General features: G+C 50.3%; 13 protein-coding genes across 13 annotated transcripts; 6 read left to right on the top strand and 7 right to left on the bottom strand.

Moving 5' to 3' along the window:
- Positions 1-503: 503 nt before the first annotated feature.
- Positions 504-758, top strand: AKAW2_51266A (uncharacterized protein; the record flags this gene model as incomplete). Its single annotated transcript, XM_041691175.1, has 1 exon — positions 504-758. One exon carries the CDS (start codon positions 504-506, stop codon positions 756-758), a length of 255 nt encoding a protein of 84 aa, XP_041544687.1.
- A 951-nt stretch (positions 759-1,709) lies between these two features.
- Positions 1,710-2,861, bottom strand: AKAW2_51265S (protein N-lysine methyltransferase family protein; the record flags this gene model as incomplete). Its single annotated transcript, XM_041691174.1, has 2 exons — positions 1,710-2,313; positions 2,377-2,861. 2 exons carry the CDS (start codon positions 2,859-2,861, stop codon positions 1,710-1,712), a joined length of 1,089 nt encoding a protein of 362 aa, XP_041544686.1.
- Positions 2,862-3,283: 422 nt separating this feature from the next.
- AKAW2_51264A (uncharacterized protein) lies at positions 3,284-4,770 on the top strand (the record flags this gene model as incomplete). Its single annotated transcript, XM_041691173.1, has 2 exons — positions 3,284-4,372; positions 4,444-4,770. The coding sequence occupies 2 exons, from the start codon at positions 3,284-3,286 to the stop codon at positions 4,768-4,770; spliced, it is 1,416 nt and encodes a 471-aa protein (XP_041544685.1).
- Positions 4,771-5,072: 302 nt separating this feature from the next.
- AKAW2_51263S (fungal specific transcription factor domain-containing protein) lies at positions 5,073-6,807 on the bottom strand (the record flags this gene model as incomplete). Its single annotated transcript, XM_041691172.1, has 5 exons — positions 5,073-5,431; positions 5,496-5,559; positions 5,616-5,830; positions 5,891-6,639; positions 6,698-6,807. The coding sequence occupies 5 exons, from the start codon at positions 6,805-6,807 to the stop codon at positions 5,073-5,075; spliced, it is 1,497 nt and encodes a 498-aa protein (XP_041544684.1).
- Positions 6,808-8,196: 1,389 nt separating this feature from the next.
- On the bottom strand, positions 8,197-11,211 carry cym1 (pitrilysin family metalloprotease cym1; the record flags this gene model as incomplete). The annotated part of the gene is made up of 1 exon (XM_041691171.1): positions 8,197-11,211. The coding sequence occupies one exon, from the start codon at positions 11,209-11,211 to the stop codon at positions 8,197-8,199; it is 3,015 nt and encodes a 1,004-aa protein (XP_041544683.1).
- Positions 11,212-12,340: 1,129 nt separating this feature from the next.
- AKAW2_51261A (taxilin) lies at positions 12,341-13,937 on the top strand (the record flags this gene model as incomplete). The annotated part of the gene is made up of 5 exons (XM_041691170.1): positions 12,341-12,479; positions 12,561-12,835; positions 12,913-13,061; positions 13,117-13,360; positions 13,431-13,937. The coding sequence occupies 5 exons, from the start codon at positions 12,341-12,343 to the stop codon at positions 13,935-13,937; spliced, it is 1,314 nt and encodes a 437-aa protein (XP_041544682.1).
- A 518-nt stretch (positions 13,938-14,455) lies between these two features.
- On the bottom strand, positions 14,456-15,496 carry AKAW2_51260S (NAD(P)H-dependent flavin oxidoreductase; the record flags this gene model as incomplete). Its single annotated transcript, XM_041691169.1, has 1 exon — positions 14,456-15,496. One exon carries the CDS (start codon positions 15,494-15,496, stop codon positions 14,456-14,458), a length of 1,041 nt encoding a protein of 346 aa, XP_041544681.1.
- A 749-nt stretch (positions 15,497-16,245) lies between these two features.
- AKAW2_51259S (uncharacterized protein) lies at positions 16,246-16,794 on the bottom strand (the record flags this gene model as incomplete). The annotated part of the gene is made up of 2 exons (XM_041691168.1): positions 16,246-16,396; positions 16,457-16,794. 2 exons carry the CDS (start codon positions 16,792-16,794, stop codon positions 16,246-16,248), a joined length of 489 nt encoding a protein of 162 aa, XP_041544680.1.
- A 1,218-nt stretch (positions 16,795-18,012) lies between these two features.
- On the top strand, positions 18,013-19,910 carry AKAW2_51258A (DNA-directed DNA polymerase delta subunit POL31; the record flags this gene model as incomplete). The annotated part of the gene is made up of 5 exons (XM_041691166.1): positions 18,013-18,047; positions 18,128-18,311; positions 18,415-18,546; positions 18,602-19,550; positions 19,609-19,910. 5 exons carry the CDS (start codon positions 18,013-18,015, stop codon positions 19,908-19,910), a joined length of 1,602 nt encoding a protein of 533 aa, XP_041544679.1.
- A 308-nt stretch (positions 19,911-20,218) lies between these two features.
- On the top strand, positions 20,219-21,110 carry AKAW2_51257A (uncharacterized protein; the record flags this gene model as incomplete). The annotated part of the gene is made up of 3 exons (XM_041691165.1): positions 20,219-20,240; positions 20,304-20,383; positions 20,469-21,110. The coding sequence occupies 3 exons, from the start codon at positions 20,219-20,221 to the stop codon at positions 21,108-21,110; spliced, it is 744 nt and encodes a 247-aa protein (XP_041544678.1).
- Positions 21,111-21,866: 756 nt separating this feature from the next.
- On the bottom strand, positions 21,867-22,679 carry AKAW2_51256S (60S ribosomal eL38 domain-containing protein; the record flags this gene model as incomplete). The annotated part of the gene is made up of 3 exons (XM_041691164.1): positions 21,867-21,916; positions 22,092-22,220; positions 22,412-22,679. The coding sequence occupies 3 exons, from the start codon at positions 22,677-22,679 to the stop codon at positions 21,867-21,869; spliced, it is 447 nt and encodes a 148-aa protein (XP_041544677.1).
- Positions 22,680-22,894: 215 nt separating this feature from the next.
- On the top strand, positions 22,895-23,415 carry AKAW2_51255A (Ish1 domain-containing protein; the record flags this gene model as incomplete). Its single annotated transcript, XM_041691163.1, has 5 exons — positions 22,895-22,930; positions 22,989-23,001; positions 23,057-23,140; positions 23,195-23,241; positions 23,320-23,415. 5 exons carry the CDS (start codon positions 22,895-22,897, stop codon positions 23,413-23,415), a joined length of 276 nt encoding a protein of 91 aa, XP_041544676.1.
- A 233-nt stretch (positions 23,416-23,648) lies between these two features.
- AKAW2_51254S (putative nuclear transport factor 2 domain protein) lies at positions 23,649-24,195 on the bottom strand (the record flags this gene model as incomplete). The annotated part of the gene is made up of 2 exons (XM_041691162.1): positions 23,649-24,091; positions 24,150-24,195. 2 exons carry the CDS (start codon positions 24,193-24,195, stop codon positions 23,649-23,651), a joined length of 489 nt encoding a protein of 162 aa, XP_041544675.1.
- Between the last annotated feature and the right edge of the window lie 261 nt (positions 24,196-24,456).

Here is a 24,456-nt window from a genome sequence, read left to right as displayed (position 1 = left end):
CGAGGCACCCATTATCACCAACTATGCCATCATTCCAAGCGAATCTCTACACCACCTTCGCCCTCACCACTCTTCTCATCCGTAGTCTCGGCACCCTCATCCACTACCTCACCCGCTTCACGCGGCCCCATGAAGCATGGACCTAGTCATCGGTGTGAGGCTCTACTCCCTAGGGTTGAACTACCTAACAGCAATTGAATACCGCGTCCCCAAAACCCTTACCCCAGGCTGTGAAGGCGACCGCTTCATAATCGTCAGCCCACCAGACACCGCCACGTCCGACCAACTAGCACTCCATTACTTCCGCAGCAGCATCCTCACCAGCGTTTCATCCATCCGTCCCGTCCCTATCGGCGCAGTAAGGCACCCTGCCCTCCCCTCTTCCAAACCAGCTCGAGTAGTCCTTCACTTCCACGGCGGCGCGTACGTCGTCGGCGGTGTCCGCCTCAACATGAACGGCTGGAGCCCTAGTATACTCAGCGATGTGATGAAATATTCACGTCATGCTGCCGCAGTATCGCCTCTCCATGGAAGAAAATGCCTCGTTTCCTGCTGCCCTGAAAGATGGGATCACGGCTTGTGTGTATATTCTCGAGAATCTGGGTTTAGAGCCTCAGAATATAATCCTGTCCGGTGATTTGGCGGGCGGGAATCTTGTCCTCTCCATGATTAGATATTTGGTCGAGGAGAAGAAAAATGGGACGGAGGCGTTACCATTGCCTGCGGCTGCGTTGTTATGGAGTCCGTGGTTGGATTGAACAGAGAATGGGGCGCGGAAGGTTGATCAGCATCCGCGTCGATGGGTTGATTATCTTTTGGGGATTTGCTGGAGTGGGGTATCAGGCGGGTGACGCCTATGGGTTGGAAGAGGGGACATCGTTTTCTGAGTCCCCTTGGGAATGGGTTTAGGACTTTGGAAATGCCGATTTTCCTGCAGGCGGGGACGGAGGAGGTATTCTTTGAAAATCAGGTGGCGTTTGTGGAGGAGATGAGGGCGTTGCGGAATGATATTGAGTTTTGTGAGGTGAATGATGCACCGCATGATATTTTTATGGCAGGGAATATGGTGAGACTCGAGAAGGAGGCGGAGGAGGCGATGGAGAGGGCCAGGACGTATGTGAACAAGAGAGTGGGCTGGTTTGGTTGTTTCGATGCTGTAGAGATGGCATGTACATGAATTTGTGGTTGGGCTATTTCCCGGACTGAAATTGGCTATTGAATGCCACTGAACGGTGATCTATGGGTATCTCGGGTTGGTTAATTCTCATATGGTCACGGATCCTTGGCTATGATTGCTGCGGCCAGCTTCCGGAGATATAACTCCAAGATAGCCTGAGAGCCTGGGCTTTGAACTTCCAACACCTCTGCATGTGGAGAGCTAAATCCCACTTAATGTGGTATTGCTAGGCCATTAAGGGACAGGTGTAAGAACTGCAACCCTACCCAACCAACCATGGTACCTTAGCCCTCTGCACCAGAGCAGTACAGTCGAAGAGAAATAGATTCCGAGAAGTTGGAGGTTGTGAAAGAACATGATGAACCAAGCTGCGCTTAGTTAGCGCTGCCAGGTCCGGAAGGAGCCATGCAGCTGTGGTCTGTTTCCTTTGCAACAAATGCTAACCTTGACTATGGGGGAATGGTGCCGCCACTGGCTGGTCAAAACCTATGTAGTTCTCGCTAAACATCAAGCCACCCAATTCGTCCAGCTATTATATTGATGAAACATTCCTTTCTCGGCCGTAACAACGCAATTCAATCTCGTCACATTGACCATGTTGTGATGGGAGTTGCTTCTGATCTAGGTGCAAATTGTGGAGCCCAGCAGACTGCATCAGGTCGAAGAAGATAGACTCGCTTTCATGACGTCTCTTCAATGCCACCAAAATGACAACCTCGGGCGACAGTTGCACTAACCGGCTTAATACTGAAACCAGCGCGGGCAAGCTGTCTGCATTATAGGTACAGTCCGACACTAGAACAAGATCTATCGAGCCACCGCACAAGTCACTCGGAAGTTCTTCATCCCAGTCAAGGGTGCGGAACTCGAGCTCAGAGGAATCGGCCGGTTTCGCAACAGCTATGTTCTGTGTCACAATTTCCTCCACCTCGGGTAGATCAGTAAGTACTACAGAACACTGAGGGAGAAGCTCTGCAAGAGCAATCCCTACAACGCCACACCCTGATCCTAGTTCGAGAACATGGAGAGGAGAGTTGCGTTCGCCGCGAAGAAGACCCTGCAACAATGGCACAGAGACTGCAGGGTCTCCAGTCACTATCTGCTGAAGGTATACGACCGAAGCCACCGCCGCATCCCTGAGAATATGTAAGCCACGTACAAGGAAGAATATAGCCTCATTTGGAATGAGGAAGCCTCACCAGATATGCCGAGCTATGCTGTTCCCAGTCTCTTCCCAAATCCTCAAGCCTAGGCGATCCTTAGGTCCAAAGCGTCTCTCAACAAGCTTCTCTGCTACCGAGGACGGCGACCCACCAAAAGGTGCGCTCCAGGCTGACATGACTAAAGGAAGACTGGAATTGCCCAGCAAGCGATCTGGTGAGGGAGACCGCTTCTGCGGACTTGTGGCCGTCACGCCTAGGACGATTGTCTGCTGAGAAATACTGGCAGAAAAGGGCCCGAGCATTACTGGAAGCTCGCGCCTTCCAGCCTTCCAGCTCAATGGTTCCTGATACAGAATTTTACCAGAGTCACTGAGACTCAGTGTTACAAGCAAATTCACATCTTGTGCAAGAAAATCGTCTCCCAGGTCTGTAGTGATGCAAATTAGAGCGGAGACGGATATAGACCCGGGTTTCTGTTTCTGAAACCTCGGGGTCTTGAGGAAACGAATATAGTAAACCATGCTAAAGAAGAGCAATTACTAGGCGATAACCGGGCGCCAGAAGTGAGCTTAGTATACTAGACCATGCGATTGGCAGAAGAAGCAGTGTATGGACAGTACTCGAAAACAGCTAATTCTGGCACGGGGCACGTGCGGGCTGACTAAGGGCGGGCCGATGACATCGACCATCCAAGAGGAATGTTGCTTCCTCAGGCTCCCTCTCGGGGAATCTCCCCTCGTTATTATCTCCGCCTCTCCAATGCTGCTGTTATCGTATACCGACTCCTTTTTCTGCAGGAATATATCTCCCGATTCACTCCGAAGTCCCCATTTAAAGCACAGCTATCCCATGGGGATACTTGATTTCACTCTAAAGTGAACACATCGCTCCTGCGGCCGCGGCGTGGCTCTGGGCCAACGTCGCATCCCTACCGTCAGCCGGCATGATGCGATCGAGAGACCCTCGGGTCCGCCAGACAATCAACCAAATCCATCATAACCTCGAGTCTGCAAACGAGAGCGCTCAGGAGGGCTTATATACTTTCTCCCATAATTACGTGGTACCATGTTTTGCAGCGATTGGGAGCTGTATCTACTCATGCACTGCGCCTTGTCTCCCTAGCCGCGAAGACCAGCTTCGACGCCGCCGACGCGGCCGCGCAGAGGCTAATTTCGACTTCTACGATGACTGGGATAATGAGGATCCAAACGACGGTCTGCTAGGATGGGGTACTGACGAACTGGATCGTTTACTGGCTGGAAGCGGCTTGGCTCGTGGGAGTTCCGAACAGCCTCGAAGGCAGCGGAAAATGAGCTATGGTGCTCGGCGCACAAGGCGAAAGAGCACTGCTATAATGTCTGACGACCGTAATGACCCGACTGTTATCCCGAGTTCCTCCTTCCTGGGGTTTCTAGAGCGCTTTCCATGGAGATTTGGCGCCCGAGGGCTGAAATATCGGCCGTCAGCGGCAGATCTTCAAGAACATCCCGTGGGTTTGCGACGGCATGAACTTGAAGACGAGCCTCTCATAGAAGAAACCGAGGAAAGCGAGGGTCCAGCCACCTCAAGATTGAATGGGAGATATCGAAGTTCAACACAATCATCGCGTGACACGGCCAATTCCTTGAGCTCGCGGGGTGACCTGATTCCCAGCGACGAGGAAGAAGACGCAGTGCCACTAGATGATGAGTTCGCTCTAGCTCTGGCCAGTCGTCGCGGTACTGGACTCGATTCAATTGATCTAATAGGAGATAAGCCTGCAAGTATGAGGTCGGTGTCTGGGACGTTTAGTTTAAGAACAACCGCCTCTTCCAAGGAGGAGAGAAAGAAAAAGAAAAAGAGGAGCAGCCGTCTGCGGTCTCCGGAGGGGTCGTATGTAGAGGTCACTCGCCAAGCCAGCACCCCTACGTTAGCCGATCTTAAAAAAGAAGAGGAGCAAGCAGCGCGTGAAGAAGAATCAGAAATTGAGCGAAGACGGCTTGCTGCACAGCAGCTGGCTTCAACACGGGGCCTAAACCAAGCAAAAGACGAGGTAGGTAGCTCATATAATAATTGGTTCCATGCCAGAGTTATAGAAGATGGGCTAACAAAACAACCATGTAGGCTTCACAAAGTTCACCGTCTCCACAACCTCACACACCTTCGTCGGACGCCGCCCATCACGAGTCCGTTAATAATCATTTAGAGTCAACTGTAGAACACACACTTCCTCATAGTCAGGATGCACAAACCCAGCACTCGCTGAATCCGGGCTCCCCCGGAAACGACTCACAAACCGAACCATTTCCCCCATTTCCATCTACACCGGAATTTCGCGATGCTAGTCCTGCATCGCACCCGGGTCATTTCCACGACCAAAGCAATGCCTCGAATCTATCTGATCAGGAAGATACAGCAGATGCTTCGAGGGATGATGCCTCTATTGATTGAATAAAGGGCGCCCGGTTGCTATGCGTGGAGGAAGCACGGCTAATCGCTAATCCAGGTTTGCAGGCCAAACCTAACCATCTAAATTCCTATTTCCTTCAGCGATCTCTCTCATATAGGAGGACGCAGCCGTATTATGCTTCTTATGGCAACCTCTGAACTGTACATTAACATGATGATTCACGAAACTTGAATATATTCCGTTTCTGGAAGATGTGACCGTTCTTGCGTCTTCGTCTCACAACCACACTAGTAAACTCTTCCCCCGGTACTTCCCTTTAGCTATGCCACCTAACAGCACAGCATCAATTATATCCGATACCACCCCCACCCAGAGCTTCCGCACCTCCCTGCGCCAAAGCAGAATACTCCAATCGCGCCGACAATTCACCCTGATTCTCATCTGTTCTTGGCATCTCCCCAAGGGGAGGAATACTCTCATACAGCCACGGCGGATTCGCCAGAGACAAAATCTCCTGATCAAAGATCGCCCAAGAATAATCCTCTTCCGGAGCGAGGAATGCAAAATCTGGTCCCATTTCAGGCGGTGTATGCATGCTCTGTAGGCCCGACTCGAGTCGATCAGCCAGTACGCTATGGATGCTTGGCACAGATGAATGGTTCCTCTTCAGACTGTCGATGTGCTTTTCAATTAGCTGAAGGTCTGTACAGATGTAGGTCAGCAATGGATGTGGTTCACGATGCGATGGGTCAAGTATCACTCTTACCGTCTTGGTGTAGTACGCCGTCTTCGATCCCTCGGAGTAGTAGCATGGCTGCGAATGTTACCATCTAAGGGAGTCAGCTGTGGTGGGTATTATAGTATGGTGGTTTAGTAGAAGACTTACTATCAGATCCCAGTTGGACCATATACTAGCGTCGTCTAGACGAAGCCGCAGAACTGCACGGGCTGAGACTAGTAGTTCGTGTCTTTCGGCTGGTGCGATATCCGTAGAACCTAGATCGAATCCTCTGGCCGGATGATATATGGATAGGACGTATAGTTTGTGTAGATGGTATTGTAGGAGGATTAGTATGCCCTGGCGATCAGAAGGGGATGGCTCTGGAAGTGACATTCGAGTCAGCATACTCTCCCTTGAACCGGGCCACTAAGAGATCTCACGAGATGCAGCATTATATCGAACTAGCCAGTCGTCCAATTTCCGGGCCCAAAGGCGGATAACCCGTGCATCTTCATCGGTGAAGGGTGTCCGGATCGGTGAGAGGACCTCACGCTCTTTTGCGCTTACAAAAGACCATATAGTGGGGAGACCTCTTCCAACAAAATGACTGAGTCCGTGATGCATCATTTGGGCGAGGCCATGGAAAGCATTTTCTTTGCGGGCGTTGAATTGGGCAAGGGTGGATAGGGGTGGTTGTTCAGGTAATAGGGGACAACACATATGCATGGAAGCGTGCTCAATATCGATTACCTGGAGACCTGAGAACAGTCCAGCCCAGTCGTGAGTCGTGTGTTCGACTTCGCGCGGTGTGTGATCGAGTAAGAGGCGATACGCGATGGCTATCCATGTGCCAGTAGTTGGCACATAAGCTTCTGAGCCCAAGCTGGCCATAATTAGACCGAGGATGTTCTGAAAAGTCAGCGAATCGTCCTTAGTACATAAGGATTGATCAGGGTCTTCTGCGCTGTTCCCAAATATCTCCCATGGAGGAGTGTATGGCACTGGGTTGACAAGCTCGGCGATTGCGCAACACTGGGCGACAAAGTATCCTTTCGTAAACTCCGATAGATCATTGGACGGGCCATGAAGAGCGGATATGAATAGAACTGATGCAAGTAAAAGGGGAGACGGTGATGCGAAAGCACTCTGATCCTTCAAGAAATGGAGGAGGGGTAGGTTGTTGAGGAACCTTCACTGGTATTAGTCTGCTCATATTTCAAGGCACTGCTCATGAGAAGGCTGCGTACGAATACCACAGATGCTTGATAACTGGCCGTGACCAGAGAGCATCATCCTGAGCAGGCCGTGTGATCTGTTTGAGGTGTCTGACGGCCTTCCAGAGGGCGCGCAGAGACATGTTCGCAGACCCTTCATCCTGATCTGGGTCAGGACTATCTGCTGTCACAGAGCTGCTTCCTCTATTGAAGCCCAGGGCACTCTCAATCCTATCCAGACGGCCAAGAATTGCATCGATGTCTTGGTTCCTTTCTGGCGTATCTTGGTGCAGTCTCACCACGTCATGAACCGCTAATGCTGCCTAGAACCATTAAGCATCATCTATAGATATCTAGTCAACCGAATTACTAACATTAGATCTTGGTCTGAACACGCAACTAGCCTTCGTGTGTCGGCATCGGCGGCAAGGAGGAGTCCCGTCCACGACACATTTCATCTTAGCGGCTATCAGCATGTCCAGTCAAATCATACAAGACCTAGTCACCGTTTCTGACCTTTAATCTGCGGCAGTTGACTGCATGGGACGATCAGCTCTGCTTCGCTCAAGCCTTCAAGAACCGATGCCACTTACCGCATGCCTTGGTCGGCTTTGGACCGAGGGTGATCGCTTTTGTTCCCCTCATGATGATGAGTGTGGCATTACCGAACGTCTAGCAGGGCCTGGTGAAACATAACCATTTGAGGTCTCTGCACCCAATGCCAATGAGCATACCTTGGCAGAGGGTCTTAGAAGGAAGTACTATAGTCGAAAGCATAATTTGCCAGGTGCCACGTGAGTCGGAGCCATTCCTTTGACTATTTTAGCCTCTGATAAGAAGCGATTGAGCTTACTGGAAAATGGAGATAACAGCGAGATGTGGTCCCATTTAGTTGATCCGAGACCGGTCCATTCCTACTATTACTCTCATGGGATCGACACAGTTGCCCTCCCCAAAAAGGAAACAAAGTACAGAGTACACTTCTGACCTGAGATTTCACCCCATTGCAATTGAAACGAGGATACTGTAATTGCATGTTGTATTTGGATCAACTACTGCCGACTCTGTTTCCTCGTTTTTAGTCCGCCCTGCGTAGGCTGAAAAGGATCAGGGCGGGTCTGAAAACGGGAATATAGAAGTGTACCATGGTAGTAGACCTTTGCCTGCTGCGGGTTCACATTCCTGTTGATCTTGCGCTTGCTCCTTGGATAGGAGGACTGGCCATCTACCGGTCATAGTGCATAGACTGGAGATAGAGCTCGTCTGTTCTTGAGAGCGCGTGATTTGGATAGGCCACAGGGTCTAGAAATTTCCAGCAACCAGAATGAGTGAAGAGTGAAGGGGTATTGTACATGTAAAAATCTATATACAGGCTCTTGTCGTGCGTGAGAACATCGTGATAATAATACATGGTTATATGGTACACATGCCTGTCGAAGCAACACCGACGATTTTACTAAGTTTTCCAAGTCAGTGAAAGCAACAACGTAGGTATCAATCGCGTTCCTAATGTGGAACGTCTGGAAGCGCGTCTAGGCGGATGCCGCGGCATCCTGCGCGTCCATAACAGCCTGGCCATTTTCACCGGAGACTCCCATGGAAAGCTTCCTCATATCCCAGCCGTCCGATTCAATCCAATCCTTCTTTTCGCCGAGAAGGCACACGGACCGCTGCGAGCCCTGGACCAAGAAGGACTCAGCTGCTTCATTAATATCCTTAGCCGTGACATCAAGGACCTGCTCTCTCCAGCGCTGATCCATCTCATGGGTCACGCCGCTCATGAAATATCTCGCACCCTCTTCATCAACGCTCATTGGAGCATCGAGACCCTGGAAGATGCCCAGTTTCGCCTCGTTGAGCTCCCGCTCCGACCAAGCTCGGTCCCTGGCGAAGACACCACTGTTCTGGAAGACCTTCAGGGTGTTAACAGGATTGGGATCCCGATAACTAGTGAAAGCGAACATTCCCTTCACCGGACCATTCATGGCACTCGCGCCATAGGCGCCGCCTTTCTCACGAATTTCTGGGTGGAGGTAGTTATGCGTTAAAAGCTGAGAGAGGACGCTAAGCGATGCACTGGATGAGCTGGTGAAAGGGACGGTCTGCATAGCCAAGCCTGAGTAATAGACCTTATAAGGCATGTCATAGAAAGCCTTGTGGGCACCCAAGCCGAGAGCTGAAATGCTGGGTGTAGATGTCGGTGAGCGGACTTGTGGTAAGCCCGTAAGCCACTTCTGTAGCACCGACTCATTTTGCTTGGCGCTGCTCTGCTCACAGACCATCCGAACACGGAGGCCAGAGGATTTAGAAATAGCAAACGATTGAATTTGGCGAAGCTTCTCAATCAATTCCGCAAGGCGTTCTGGCGAGGTCTCTGCATCTCGCAGCAGATTAGCTGTAGCTTGCAACTGGGCAAGGCCGGATTGTTGTTCTTGAACCCAGAAGCTACGTGAAAGACCTGCTGCAGCGGCATTGAGGGCATAACGATGACCTGAACCAGCCACTGCATCCAAGGCGCCGTTGGTCGTCAGTCGCAGCAGTTCCTGGATCATGGCTGGCGCACTGGGACTAGTGAAGTCGGTCTCAGTGACAAGTGTAGTCATGATCTCCAGCATCTCCGGGATGTTCTTGTCTAAGGCGAAACCGGAGAATTGAAGACCCTCGGCGAACTTTCCAAGCTGCGTCGGGGATGATATATGGAAGGATGACGTGGAGATTCCACCCGTCTTCAACTTGATGATATCCTCCCACTGCTCCATTGACTTGCTGGCTGTGCCGAGACGCATTATGCAGTCATTGAACAGCGGCATCAAGAGACGGAGATCATCTGGCAAATCTTCAAACGCGTTCAACGCTTGGAAGTAGGTTAAACCGTTGGTAGGAGCCTCGCGCCAGACGACGTCTACGCCGTCAACCTTCGACTCTCGAACAGGCTTGCGCTCTTTCTCCCGAGAAATATCAGCAACACGAAGGGAAGGAAGGCATGACAAGTCTGCGTTCTGGGCCTCCTCCTGGGTCTTCAACAATTGAAGCTCTTCCTCTGTCAGCTTAGCGACCACCTTCTCCAGGGAGCCATGCTGCTCAATGAGCTGGTTGAACTTTTCCTCCTTCCGAACCATTTCTTGTTCGTCCAGCTCTTGGTTCCAAGTAGGACTGCCGACCATGGTGAAGGTCAGACAATTGTCATTCATGAGATACTTCTGCATTAGGGACTCCAGGTAGCCCCCCTTCTCATATCTGCTCTTGAACTCATCAATGACCTCGTTCCAAGCGAGTTCCTTCATGGGATTGGAGCCATTGAACCATGAGGAGATGGTTTTCTCCATGACACCGATACCAAAGTTGGCAGTCTTGTGTCTTAGAGCTAGTTCCAATTGGTGAAGGAAACCGCGAACCTTCTCGTCACTGAAGCCCGTGGCGAGACACTCCTGGAAGACCTGTTGGATGGCACCTTTGACTTTAGGTGCTTCTTCTGCACTCACACCGGTAACACCAGCTGAGAACACGGGCACACGACCTGAAGCGTCAAGGCCCGTGTTAGGCGTGAATGAAGACCCCAAGCCACTTTCGATCAAAGCTCGATACAAAGGCGATCCATAACCGTCAAGGAGCAGCGAGGAAAGAATACCGGCCGAAAACGTCTCGACAACGTCAGCAGCATCCCCCATATACCATGAAGTCGACGTTTTGTGCTGTTTGTCTTCGCTGGCGAATGTGTCGATCGGCCCCGAAACAGTCACGCTCTGAGGACCCTGAGAAAGATCGATCGGTAGCTTAACAGCGGTGTCAGCCTCTCCCTTTTGGAAGCCATCCAGCACTCCCCCGATTTGTTGAAGATGAGCGCTCAGTGGCATATCACCGTAGGTGAAAATCTTGGCATTGCTGGGGTGGTAGTTGCGCTTCGAAAATTCGACCAATTGTTCGTGGGTCAAATCAGTGATGTACTGAGGGTCTCCTCCAGAGTTGTTGAGCGCGGGAATGATATTCTCCTTGTATTTGATGTAGTAGAGGTAATTGGCGTCCGAAATTTGGCCCTTCATCTCGTTGTAGACGACACCTTTGAAGAGAATATCCTCTGGCTTCTGCTCCGCCTGTGATTGTTCTCCGCGGGCCAATATGGCGCGAGGATCTTCCGGACCTAGCCGCCATCCTTCCTGTCTAAAATCTTCTTCCTTCAACAACGGATGGAAAGTGGCGTCAAGATAGACCGAGAGGAGATTCTGGAAGTCTTGCGGGTTTGTCGTGGCGAAAGGGTAGGTAGTATGGTCAGCGGAGGTGAAGGCATTCATAAAGTTTGAGAGAGACCGAGGTAGCATCTTGAAAAAGGGGTCGCGGATGGGATATCTAGGTAGAAAGTTCCTGGTTAGTCCTCGGGCCCAGTATGTGACGCATTCTACGTATGTCAAGGAACACTCACTTTTCACTTCCGCAAAGTGTAGTATGCTCCAAGATATGCGGCACGCCAGTAGCATCTGGAGGATTTGTCTTGAACCCGATACCGAAGACATTGTTCTTGTCTTCTCTAGCCACGTGGATGTAGTCGGCATCGGTTTTGTCGTGCTTCAAGCGGATTGCTGTAAGGTGCAGTTCTGGAACGTGCTTCTTCTCCTGAACAGTAAACCCATGGATCCCCTCACCGATCTCCGGAAAGCTCTCAAGGCTTGTGACAGTCGAAGCAGATCTTCTTATCTGGCTCCAGCGGAGTAGAGTGCTATCCGATCTCAGTAAACGTCCGGGTTTCTGCAAGGCCGGAGCCGACCTCCGGCCTGCCCTTAACGATGAACGCAACATAGCGTTACTATGAAGATGGTAGCCAAGGCTAGAAACAGCAAAAGACTGACGGTCACCGGCTTGACTCTCACGGCGTGACGTACTTTAGCGAGTCCGCTGCCGGGGATTAGGGTACCAAAGGTGGTCGGAAATGGCGGTCCCGAGCGGACCGGGGTTAAGCGCAAAAGACTAGGATACGCAACCAATTGGCCACACTGAGCACGATATCAGATAGATAAAGCGAGTGACGTGCCGTGGAAGCATTCGAGGATGGAATGCAAAAGTGGATGGAGAAGGGAGAAAAAAAGAAAGGAAGGCAAAGCGACAGATCGGGCCTGCTATTCGGAAGGCGGACCGTGAATTAGAAAGGCGCCAAGAGAAGTTTTCAAAAGAGGCTAGTGCAGGTCAAGTGCGCATCCCCCCTCTTACGACTATTCAATCCTCCCCGGCAAGATCCTCAAGCCGTCCGGCGTTCATTAGTCGACTCCGTCGCCAAACTGCCTTTTGACTCTCAAGACACCCTGCAGGCTACATACGCCGTGTGATTTCGGTCAGCTTGGCAGAACCGGGCTAGTAGAGGGCCTGAGGGATCCATTACCCACCGAGTTCTCCAAGTCTGGGAAAAGGCCACCCAGGTTCTCCGCTACACTGGACAGTCGAATCACTGAGTCACTGTCGATTACAACACACCCCTGTCTATCCGCAGCTTCGTCTTCAAATCGGACTCGCTCCTGGTCGACTCGTTGCCACCGCTCCGTGGCGTGAATAGCGAATCCATTTCCCGCCAGTCCTAGTCAACCGTTCCGGCTTCGCAATTTTCGTTTTCGTGGATTAGCCACGCGACCACCGTCAACGCAATCGCTCTACGATAACCCGACTCGATCCCCATTCTAAAAGCTCGGAACAATGTCTGCTGCAGCAATGTCGAAAAAGAACAAGGGGAAGAAGGTCGCAGACCCCAATGAGACATCTAAGCTCTTGGCTGCCAAAATATCGCAGTTGGAGCAAGATGCCGCTGGAGAAAAGGACCAGGAGGCCGAGATCGGTGCGTCTTTCTCATGAGTGCTGGAATACTTGGAGTAGTAGTTGTTTCATGAACGGGGGGCTAATGACCGTTTGCCTATAGAGCGCGAAGTCAAGAAGGCTACGAGGGACCTGAACCAACTCCTTAGCAATATCGAATCTCCGATGACACGGCTCGAGACGGTTCATAAGAAATACACCGAACTACTGGCCGATATGAAGAAGCTAGATCGCGACTACTCCAAAAGCAAGAAGCGGGCCGATCAACTGCAGAAAGATCAGGACAAGGGCAAATCCGAGTTGAACAAAACCGTTACTATGAAGGATAAATTAGAAAAGCTGTGTAGGGAGCTTACCAAGGAAAATAAGAAGGTCAAGGTAGGTTGGTCCAAGCTCTACAGCACTACTATCGCGCTACATCACGTAGGGAGATGACTAAACGAGATGGTTCATAGGATGAGAACAAGAAGCTTGAGGAGACTGAAAAGAAAGCGCGGCTTATTGTCAACGAACGCCTCGATTCTCTGCTATATGATATTCAAGATGTCATGGCCGCCAAAGGAAACCCCCGCAGTGAGAAGGCGGACATTGACCTAGACGAAGCGTGAGTTGCGGCTGTCAGCTTGATGTAGTCGTTTATCTCTGACTCTCTATCATAGTTTGCGCGCAAAGATTAAAACTATTGGCGAGAAGTTTGAAATGCGCGAATTACATTACAAGGCACTCCTTCGCAGCAAGGATGCCGAGATACAATGCCTTACCGCCAAGTACGAAGAGCAGCGCCGTACAGCCGAGAATGAAGCCGCTCGTTGTCGTGCTCTGAGCTCCCAGGTCTCTACCTTCTCGCATACCGAAGCCGAACTACGCAGTCAATTAAACATCTACGTGGAAAAGTTCAAGCAGGTATGGACCGATGTCGATGGCTTGCTCGGCCTCAGCCTCGTTTTGACCGCTGGTAATAATAATATCGCAGGTGGAGGATACGCTGAACAACAGCAACGAGCTTTTTCTTACGTTTCGCAAAGAAATGGAAGAGATGTCCAAAAAGACGAAACGGCTAGAGAAGGAAAATCACACCCTCACACGGAAGCACGATCAAACGAACCGCAACATACTCGAGATGGCGGAGGAGCGCACAAGGAATCATGAGGAGTTAGAAAAGTGGCGCAAGAAAAGCCATCATTTGGAAGCACTCTGTCGTCGCATGCAAGCCCAGGGTCGCGGGCAAGGTCTTGCTGCGGATTTGGATGGAGATGACGAGGGGACGGAGAGTGAATATGATGAGGACTATGAGGATGAGGAAGATGATGAAGGAATCAGTGACGATGACTACGAGCTCGACAGTCCGGATGGCGACATGAACGGAGACCGCAATATTCCCCAGCAACCCGAAAAGCCAGTATTCGGACCTCCTCCGCCCCCGAATCTGCTGGAAGCGCGAGCCAACGGAAATAAGGCAATGATCAATGGATGCCACTAATGCAATTTTCATCAATGTCATGTTTTCGTTGTTCATGTTTCCTTGGGCTTGTGACCAACAACGATTGCGAAGTCTTCGCCATTTGCGCTGGCAATGCCGCAATCGTCTCGGGTGTTCTTTACTTCTCTGTTCAGCTGCGTGGTAGTTGGCCTTGATGAGTTGAAAATATGCCTCCCTGAGAGCGTGCACTGACAATTGCGCAGTGTGGCGCTGGTCGCTCGGGGTCTCTCCTGTCTCCGTATGCAGATCTTGTAGCGGTTCCGCTCTTTAAAGATAGGTTTCCCTGCTCATTTAGGTTACTGTCCGCCTAGAATTGCAACATGCACCATACAGCTGTGGAGATTTTGCAAGTCGTGGTCCTAACTTTTGTTCGCTTTTCCATTTCGTGTACTTGTACATGCTAGATCACTAACATCTAAACGTACTTATTACGCTATCATGAAAATTATTTGCAATACCAATATCATGTCACATATACCAGCATCCTTGGAAATAATAAAGCAGAGCCGATGCCTCAATCAAAGTCTACTCGGCGGACCGTTAATATAGGATCCTCCCTTCTTCAGCATATCTACAGCCTGCTGGACCATCTCTCGGACAATCACACCAGCAGGTTTGATCTCCTGAATAATGGCCGAAACATCGCCCATCAAAAACGGCACATCGACATCTTTATCGTTCTTGAAGTCATGCTCAATAGGAACGATACCTTGAGCTGTCAATCTAGCAATGTCTTCGGGGCGCTTCTCCCACTCCTTGATATATTCATTAGGAAGCATGCGCAGCGGCCTCCCAGAGATGACTAGCGTCCGTTTCGTCTCTCCATACTGCGCACCAACAACAGCCTCCTTATGCAAGCGACTCGCACCACTTTCCTCCGAAGCAACAAACCTAGTTCCCACCCAAACCCCCGCGGCGCCCAGCATTAATGCCGCAGCCAAGCTCCGGCCATCATTGACACCACCGGCAGCAACAACCAACGCAGGCTGTCCCGTCAACGGGCTCTTATACTTCCTCGCCACATCCACCACCGCCGGTACGAGCACTGAAAACGGAATATCGCCCGTATGGCCACCTCCCTCACCTCCTTGTGCACAAACGATATCCACGCCCAGCTTGAACGCCTTCTCAGCGTGCTTGGGTGCCCCGACCATGTTCATGATCAGGATGCCTGCGTCGTGGAGCCGCTTAATGACCCGCTCCGGTGGCACACCAACTGCACAGACGAACAGCTTGGCACCATGCGAGATAACCACGTCGATGAGCTGGTCCAGCTGTCCGTGGGTGTAGTCATGGTTCGTGGCCCGTGCTCCTCCGCCGACCTGCGGCAAGGCCAAATCAACGCCAAATGGTAGCGAAGGGTCTTTGAGAAGTGATTTGAGTTCGGTCAGGATTTCGGATAGTTGCTCGGGGGTATAGCCCAGTCCGCCCACTGTTCCCAGACCACCTGCGTTGGAGACTGCGGCGGCCAGAGGTGCTCCGGATGCACGAGCCATGCCTGCCAGCAGGACTGGGTGCTGAATCTTCAGCAATGAGCAAAGGGGGGTCTGGAGAGACATGGTTTCCGAAGCGAGAAAAAGGGACTGTATAGTGGTAGTTTGATGGAGCTATCGCATAGAAGATTAACCGTCTAGCAATTGAGCAATGGGATGCGGTCAGCAACATACTCTTTGGCTGATAGATGGACAAGCCTACCTAATGGACTGCAAAGTGGGTTGATTTCAGATAGAATATTTCCTCTATACCCTGAAATCGTAGCATTATGGACAAATCCATTGCTGGAGAGTTCCTTCCCCTTAGCATAAGTATCCTAGTGCAGAGCATATGATCCGCGGTGAAGCAGGGAGACTGGCTTGTGCCTGAGGAGCTCAAATGCGGGGAAGCGGAGCTCCAAGGCGTTAGACCCGGCCGGACCGAGGCATTGGCCTCTGCTCGCTCTTGCCACTCGGGCCACATTGTGCATCTTCCTGCCTTCAACATGGCGCTAACCCCAGTGATAATGGCTGATCATAAGAACTGAGTTCCTGAATTATGCGGGGTTGTGTCGTGTGCATATTTTCGAGCTAGCACAAGTTGCTGCTATAGCCACTAAGGGACGTTGTGTTGGTGGCCGTGGTTTGTTTACGCTTCTCATTAGATACTATTAACAGATGTTGTGAATTTTGGACTTGGGATAAAAGCTCTATAACTACTACAAGAAATCGCTAATGAAAGACACATAATTCACAATGATTGCAATGAGCAAATGACGTTATTGGGAATCAGAATAAAGCAGACCAAAGACCCTAATCTGACACAGCAAGTATGTTCACAGGTGCAGTATACCCAGCAAAATGGAAAGCAAGAAGCCGACTGAAGTTAAGGTCATATCCCTATTTGCTGTCGCAGCTTGTGTTGCTTCCATGATCACCTGTGTTCCAGTCACCGTCCCCGACATAATCGCAATGTTCTTCCGTGGCCTATCAAGGAATCTATCAGCCACACAACTCTTTGCCAAGTGCACCACATGAACCGCTTACTCGTTTAAGCCATTGCTTCCATCTTTCGATGATCCTTGTTTGATTTCTGTCGGTATACTTGTACCGGTTACTGTCGTTGCCGCCGTTTCTTCATCTGATGGTGCGGAAGTTGTTAAGACCCGGTAGGGATAGGTGACAGCAGGACCTGGGGGTGGCTGATAGTAGCCTACCGCGCCTTGAGGCGCTGTTGCAAGAGATGCTGGGAGGCTCCTTCTGAACAAGTTCGAGTGCAGGCCGCGTAAAAACGCGTCGAGATACGCCGAGGTGACGATGCTCGCTATCAAACCGGCAAGTAGAAATCTGCGCAGCAGGTGGCCGAAAGGAAGTAGGACTCGCATTTCGACAAAAGACCACTGTTCGAGTACGAGAATTATCTGCAATTAGCTGCTTTGAATATGGGTCAAACAGTATGAGCAAAGAAACCCTGCCAAACAGGGAAACCAAGCCCATACATATTGCACTGGACCAAAGCGTCAACATGGATGGGGCGCATTCCCATCCATTCGGCATGCCACACACAATGCCACATCCCTCGCTGACAATTTTCATCTTCCGGTATCCCGATGATGTTTTGAGTCATTCGGCTCTAGTCGGATTGAAGGACACTGCTGCCACGGAGTAAACTTCCGGGAATCCAGATTGTAGAATGAAGGAAGGAATGCTTGAGCGCTTGAACGAAGGGATGGCGCGCTGGCGAAAAATGGACCAGACCATCCATCTATCAGGTTTCAGGTTTAGCACACCTTTATTGGGGCAAAAATTGTCCGCGATAATGAAAGCAAAACGTAAGCCTTCCTGTCTCGTGCAAAGACCTTCTTATCAGCCAAGACAATAGTCCTCAACAGGCCGGTAGTGTCGAAGCAAACCGTCCAAGTTCTGCTAATCTTCAAGCGTATAGAAGATAAGCCCCGTATAATCTGGACGAAGGCGACTGTCTGGATATCCCTATCTCTGTTACGTTCTCCAGGCATGGTCGATTAGTGTGTTCTTTTACAGTGGAGACCGGAAGGCGCAGACTAGGATACAGAAGGTTCACAGGAGTCGCGAGTCCAGTCAATTCTCGATCCAGCTATAATGGTAATACTGCCCTGGTCTCATCGTGCAGGAGTCAGTTAGTTGCGCAGTAATTCTTCATATAATATCATGAAATCGAGTTCAGTCGAACATTTCTAGCTTGCTGAACAATGGCCTGAACAGCTGCCATTGCAGGTTCAAAAGTATTGGATGATGTAGTAATTCTATCATATTAGACCACAATTGACATTAAAATAGAATTGGCACCATTGAACCATAAGAATAACAGCTTTTGATCTCAGTGAGTTGTGAAGGACATTGGCAAGTTGCTTGCTTTCCAGCGGTGGAGAACCCCAAAGCGGTACTGTAATTACGCAACGCCAAAAGACGCGTGATCGCGTAGGCGGAAGAAGCACAGGACAAAAGCTCCCAGCACCACCAACTGCATCAAACAACATCACTCAATTACGTTGTCGCTGTCGCTCATATGAGCTTACACTTAATATAACTCTTCAAGTGTAATTAGATAAACTAAGGCCAGAATGGCAAGCAGCGACGAGTTCCTGCGCCCTCCCAGGTCCGTTCTCCCGCATGTTAATCTTCTCGATTGTTGAGTTCATCAAAAATGAAGTCTAACCGTCAATGCCGCACCTTTAGCAATGAAGAATTTGACGCAATCACTCGTGTACCCTCGCATTATCATTCTCTAGATACATTTCGACTGGGAAGCGGCCAGGATCGGCATTACCAGCAGCAATATGGCGACATGTACTTCTTGCGACTGGCGAAACTCAAGCCCGCGGTTGAAGAGATTGCAGTCGAAGCATGGGAAGGTTTCAGTGTAAGACTGATCGCATCCATCTCATTTCGAGATCTCGATTCAGAGATTTAACAGTATGCACATGGGAAACTGATTTGCTGACATGTCTTGCTTTCGTGACTAGATCGCTGGAGAAAATGCGCGCCGCGTGGAAAGAGTCCTCGACGTGAGGCAGGGAGAACTATGCTGGGTCGCAGGAACGATATATATGGATATGCCATTGAAGCCCAATATTTTGGACGATCTTACGAAAGAGGTGATATACTATACTGCCATGTTGCGTACGGCTCACATTCTAATCCTGGCAATAGAACTATACGTTAGCACCACCTCCGCGACCGACCTACCAAGATCCTGCTCATCCGGAGTTAACACAAATCATGTTGGAAGATGAGTCCGGCCGACTGCGCCTGACTGGAAGCATGCTCCGGAATACGCAGCTATGTACAGGAGCTATCATTGCAGTCCTGGGAACAGAGAACGCCAACGGAGACTTCGAGGTTATAGATACCAAAGTGCCTGATTTACCGCAACAGCCCCGCAGATGGGGAAATGATACACTGGACGCACCAAAGGGAGCCAGCAAGGGTAAGATTGCATTTGTGAGTGGTCTAGGGATTACCGGAACTTCGAGCGATACTCTTGCTTTGGAACTTCTGGCAGATTATTTGCTTGGTTATACCGGTGGTGCTTCTGAAGGAGCACTACCTGATGCTTCTGCAATCACAAGGTTGATTATCGCGGGAAACTCGATCGGAGCAAGTATGACTACGGACGTCAACGCCGATAGTTCTACAAAGAAGAGGACCGGTCCGAAGAAGTACGGATACGATGCTTCTGCTTATAATGCATCGCCTATTACACGGCTTGATTCTTTCCTAGCGGAGATCCTGCCTAGTATGCCCGTTACACTAATGCCAGGCGAATCTGACCCGGCAAATTTCTCTCTCCCTCAACAGGGAATCCACCGTGCGATGTTCCCGCAGGCTAGGGCATACTGTGCTCCGCCTCCTGCTGGTGATAACAAGCAAGAGCCAAGTTGGTTCGACAGTGTAACGAACCCGTGGGAAGGGGACGTGGAGGGCTGGCGCCTATGGGGTAGCAGTGGGCAGAACGTGGATGATATCCTCCGGTATCTGAACTTCGCCGATGAGGAAGGAAATGTGGCCGATGGTGCTGGAGATATAGAGGCGAGGATGAGAGTTATGGAGGCTATGCTGCGCTGGAGATGTGGAGTTCCCACTGCGCCCGATACTCTATGTAAGCTCCTATTTGGCCTCTTAATCCTACTGGTGCAAATGCTGATTTCCGGGAACAGGGTCCTATCCATTTCAAACGCACGATCCATTCGTTATACAAACTTGCCCACACATCTTCTTTGCCGGCAACCAGCCACAATTCAAGACAGCTGTGATTGAGGGTGATGCCCCACTGAAGCTGAACGGAGCCGACACAGAGATGACAGGCACAGATGACGATAACACATCTGGCCCTCGTGTGCGCCTTCTATCTATACCCAAATTCAAGGAAACCGGAGAATTGGTTTTGGTCGATACCGAGACCCTGGAGGTGGAGGTGGTGAAGTTTAGTACATTTGCTGGACAACAAGAGCAACAATGAGCGGCTGATACCAATAGCATATATTAATGAGATATAAGTCTTATGAGCTACTGCTTTGTTATTTTTTCCTTTTCTTATGATTTTACTAACACCGTTATGCTGGCTAAACCGGAAGTCAGGGCTATCTGAGATTCTTGCCTAAACGCGGGCGGTGCCAAGATTCGCGCGGAAAAGTCCCGACTCTTCAATTCAATCCTCTACTACCAAGTATCGGGATCTGGAGAACCAGCTACCTCAATAATATATATTGACGTACACCTAAACGCACTCATCAGGCTACAGTCAACTGGTGGGCCAGGTATTTCGACATGCTCCTCAACGCCAAGACAGGTATATCGGAGCATTGATTGCATGCGCCACCACACAAGCAGGCTAATTAAATCCCCTCTATAGCCATTTCCACGTCCACGGTGCTTTTGGTTCCATACTCCAAATGGCACGTTCCAAGATACCACGAATGGATGAAAGATGAGGTAAATACGTAATCCTCTTGGACAGCCAAACCCCAACCGTAAATATTCAAATATTGTACCTACAATTACTGACCTGCCATATCAGGAAATCCAGGAAGCAACCGCATCCGAACCCCTCTCTATAGAGGAAGAATACGCCATGCAACAAAGCTGGCGCCAAGACCCAGACAAGTTGACATTCATTGTCTGTCTCCCATCATCATCACAAGGGGAAACCTCAACACCCACCATTAAAGACACAGACGACGCCCCGGACCGAATGGTCGGGGACATCAACCTCTTCCTGCGTGTCGACGACGGCGAAGAAGGCGACGCGGAGCCCCAAATCATCGGGGAAATTGAACTAATGATAGCCGAGAAGAATAACCAGCGCAAGGGCTTTGGGAAAGCCGCGCTTAACACCTTCCTACGGTATATCGTTGACCATGAAGCGGAGATCTTGGAAGAGTTTGTCAGCAGGGATGAGACTGCCGCGAAGGCAATGAAGGGGGTTGAGGCGGTGCCTAAATTTGCCTGTTTGAGTGTGAAGATTGGTCAGGCTAATGAGCGGAGTTTGGCGCTGTTTGAGGGTGCTATGTTCAAGAAGGTTACTGAGGAGCCGAATTATTTTGGGGAGTTTGAGTTGAGGAGGGAGAGGGAGGCGCTGGGTCGGGATATGGTTGATGTGAGTCTGGAGAGGGCTGGGGTGTCGGGGTATGTTGAGGTGGGCTATGACAGGGTCGAGTGATTATTGATCAACTAGTGAGTGGTTGTGTCTTGGATGTCGTTAGTATACATAGGTTGCTTGGGTTTGATAGAATACTGTGTATAGTTCTTAGATCAGACTATCCAATTATGACATCAGAGGGCAGGGGCAGTCCGACTGGGTTGTAGATTCGTTTAAAGATCTCCATGCTTTTGATATGGTTGCATGTATGTATGCAGTCATAGCAAACGGTGAGGGCTTTACAGCATGGACCGTATGTTACACGATAGCTTACAGCATGCATAGCAATGCCAGGAACGCATACAATATGCCCAAGACTACCTACGAACTACAACCAAAAGAGTGGACAGCATTCCACTAAGGCTAGCAATGCCCGTCCGGACAACACAACCTAACCAGAGCACAAGCATTCATGTCACATTATCGGGCGAAAGTCGAGGTATCATGGAATTTTCAAGTGTTTTTCTCCATTACGTTGTATAGGATGCAAAGGTGCTCCGACAAAGCAAAACCCTTAGCAGAAAAGTTCCAGTCATGTAGGTCATCCGGTTTCAGTGAACCGTGAAGACATCCATCACAGTCCACTGGTAACCAGACGCGAAGAGACAACCAATCTTGTTCAGAGATCGATGACCCCTCCGTGTCGGCCCACAGAAGCAATCCTTGCCCATGCCAATTTCCTAATCGTAATCGACATTTGTATTCATGCTCCGACCATATTCCATGCGCTGACGACCTCCTCGCCGAGTTCCAACCTCAATGTGTTGATGAAGGTATTTACAGAGCCTTCTTCTTGTCTCCCTTGGAGACGTCGACAACCTTGAGAGCTGTAGGAGAAAACAATTGATGTTAGTACTTGATCCATATGATGTCATGCAATATCCGAGGTCCACATCAGACATCCATCTCGAGTCGTAGGAAACAATCGAATCCGACGACATGTATCTTATTCCACAACACCGTCCAAGGGAATAGTCGACTAGGTGACGGGAGCAAACGCACCAGGGGGCAGGCTCTGCTTGAGCTTGTCGGCCTTGTCGGAGTCCTTCAGGACAAGGGTGTAGACGAAGCGGGAGCAGCGGACCTTGAACTTGATCTGCTGGTCCTTGGGGTTGCGCTTGATGCGAGCAGCTGTTCAACAGACAAGACCATCACGCGTTAGCCTCGACTTCATATCATTCATCCATCCCAATGAACCATTCCAATGTGCCCTTTCGATGATGGTCGGGTACCCGTCTCGAGCTTCCCCCTCATCAAGGAGCTAGCTCCGCGGAGCTTTCCACCTCATGATAACTAAGCGGCTAAAGGTCGGGTAAACGTACAGGACGCATCCTTGCGGCGGCAGACCTCGATGAACTGCTTGATGTCGGAGATTTCCTGAGGCATGGTGGCTAGTGGGGTTTGTGACTTTGGTTTGAGTAGTCGTGGATGACGGAAGGTTTGGATGACAATCGCGGGTCTCGAAGCTCGTCGGCGGGCGGTGCTGGCCGGGGGGGAGTAGTCAGCTAGCTTCTGTGGGCTGTAGGGTTGCCCCCCGGAAGCCCTTAGTTCCAGTGCCACGTCGTGGCGGGATATCCCGCAATGATACATGTGGCGGTGCACCGATAAGGCGGCTGCCTACGGAGTACGGGGGATCGACATCTATCTATAGTGTTTTAGCCACCCTCCGTCTTATATCTACTGGGATATCTGGCAACAAGCTTGTTGTTCTTTTTGACAGATATCATCGCCTCCTTTCGCCTTTGTGACTACTAGCAATACTTTTCTCGTGTATACACAGCAGGCGAACTCTAGTCCAGAATAAAATGCCGACGCCTTTGGATCGCGCATTAAACTCCAAGGTACTATACATCCAACCCCAGACATGATATCGGCGTCCGTAAGCTAATATGGTCTCAGAACCTATTTCTAGGTATAGCCTTCTGAGCTGAATATTGTTGACGGAGAGTCCGATCTAACTTTGTCAGGGTTTGCCGGCATGGTGACTGCAGCGGCCGCTTGGGCCATCTGGGGTGGCGATATGTTCCCGGCTGAAGCTGACCCAACTGGAGGCACGGGATCGAATTCTTCTGTGGTTGTAGGTATACCAAACTGACGTCTAAAAGATCCGGAAAACTGGACTGCAGATGAAATGCGGACATGGCTTCGAGTTGTATGTTTTCTTCTTCCATCGTAAACAAAACAGTCAATGTCGCCAAAAAGAGCAATGTTTTCTAACTGTCACTCCAAGAGGGGCCTTTTGCCCAGCGAAAGCGCATCGCGTAACGAATTACTCGAGCGCATTAAAGCAAATATGCGTGTACCGCGAAGATCTGCGGCCCAGTGATGAGATAGCAGTCGCGTTGGTTCGGGAGTTCTTCGCTTGGCGTGTCGTGGGGTATTTCCTTGGATTTCCTTCCGTTTTCCCTTCTGCGGCTCAAAATGTGTAATCGCGTGGTTGGATCATAGCGCATAATGTGTTTATCATGTCGTCACACCGCATTAGCAATTCTAGTAATTTTCGTCAAAGGCATAGTAGAAGGCGTCCTCTTCCATCAAATAAACTTTGTTGTTGATCCTTCATACGACGAGTCGGAAGTTCTGGGTTTGGATAAGCCATTCTCGCTTGCGCTTTCCTTTGGGCCCGTCGGCGGATGGATTCGGCACCAGCACGAAGGTCTCGCTGAAGCCTCGTTGCGGTAGATCTCTGGACTCTCCAAAGCGCACATAGCCGCTAACGACCACCAAGATAGACATGTCCTTGACAGTCGTTTCAGTGGGGAGCTTCACTCCAGTGGATGTAGGTGTCGGATACGCCTTGTTGATAATCTGGCAATCGACAGACTGCACTTCATAATGCGTCGGGGACATTTGATTGACAAAAATCTCTTGGACAGCGGCGCCATCGGCGACAGCGTTTCCGTTGAAAAGGATCATGGCCGTGGGCTGGCTATAGAACGAGGCTATCGTGGAACGGTTGTTCTCGAGGGCAGGGTAGAAGGACTGGACAAAGTCGGTTGCCGCTGCAGATTAATCTAAGTTAGAATTTTCAGGCAAGATACTGCTTGTAAATCGACATACCATCTGTAGAAACCTTTGTCAATGTGTCTTCCGAAGGAGGAGCCATTGTGATTCGGGACTGTTTTTGATGAATTCCAACGACAAATTCGGTAACCAAGCCAAGACACTGTATATAGACCCTAATATCGCAAACCTCAAATTCCTGAAAGCCGCTGAGTAGTCCAAGAACGAGTTATATTATGGTGGTTGGATAGAGGGAACGAGGTAGATGCTATGTAAAGAATGCGCGATCGCGGAGAAGAGGAGCAGGCATCGGACGGCAGAAAAAAGGCACGGAAGCTTGGACCACCCGGAGATGATGGTCGAG

Source organism: Aspergillus luchuensis, chromosome 5 (assembly GCF_016861625.1).
Source record: "Aspergillus luchuensis IFO 4308 DNA, chromosome 5, nearly complete sequence".
NCBI classification, from domain to species: Eukaryota; Fungi; Ascomycota; class Eurotiomycetes; order Eurotiales; family Aspergillaceae; genus Aspergillus; species Aspergillus luchuensis.
Note: the sequence above shows the minus strand (reverse complement) of the source record. Positions and strands in the feature narration are given on the sequence as shown.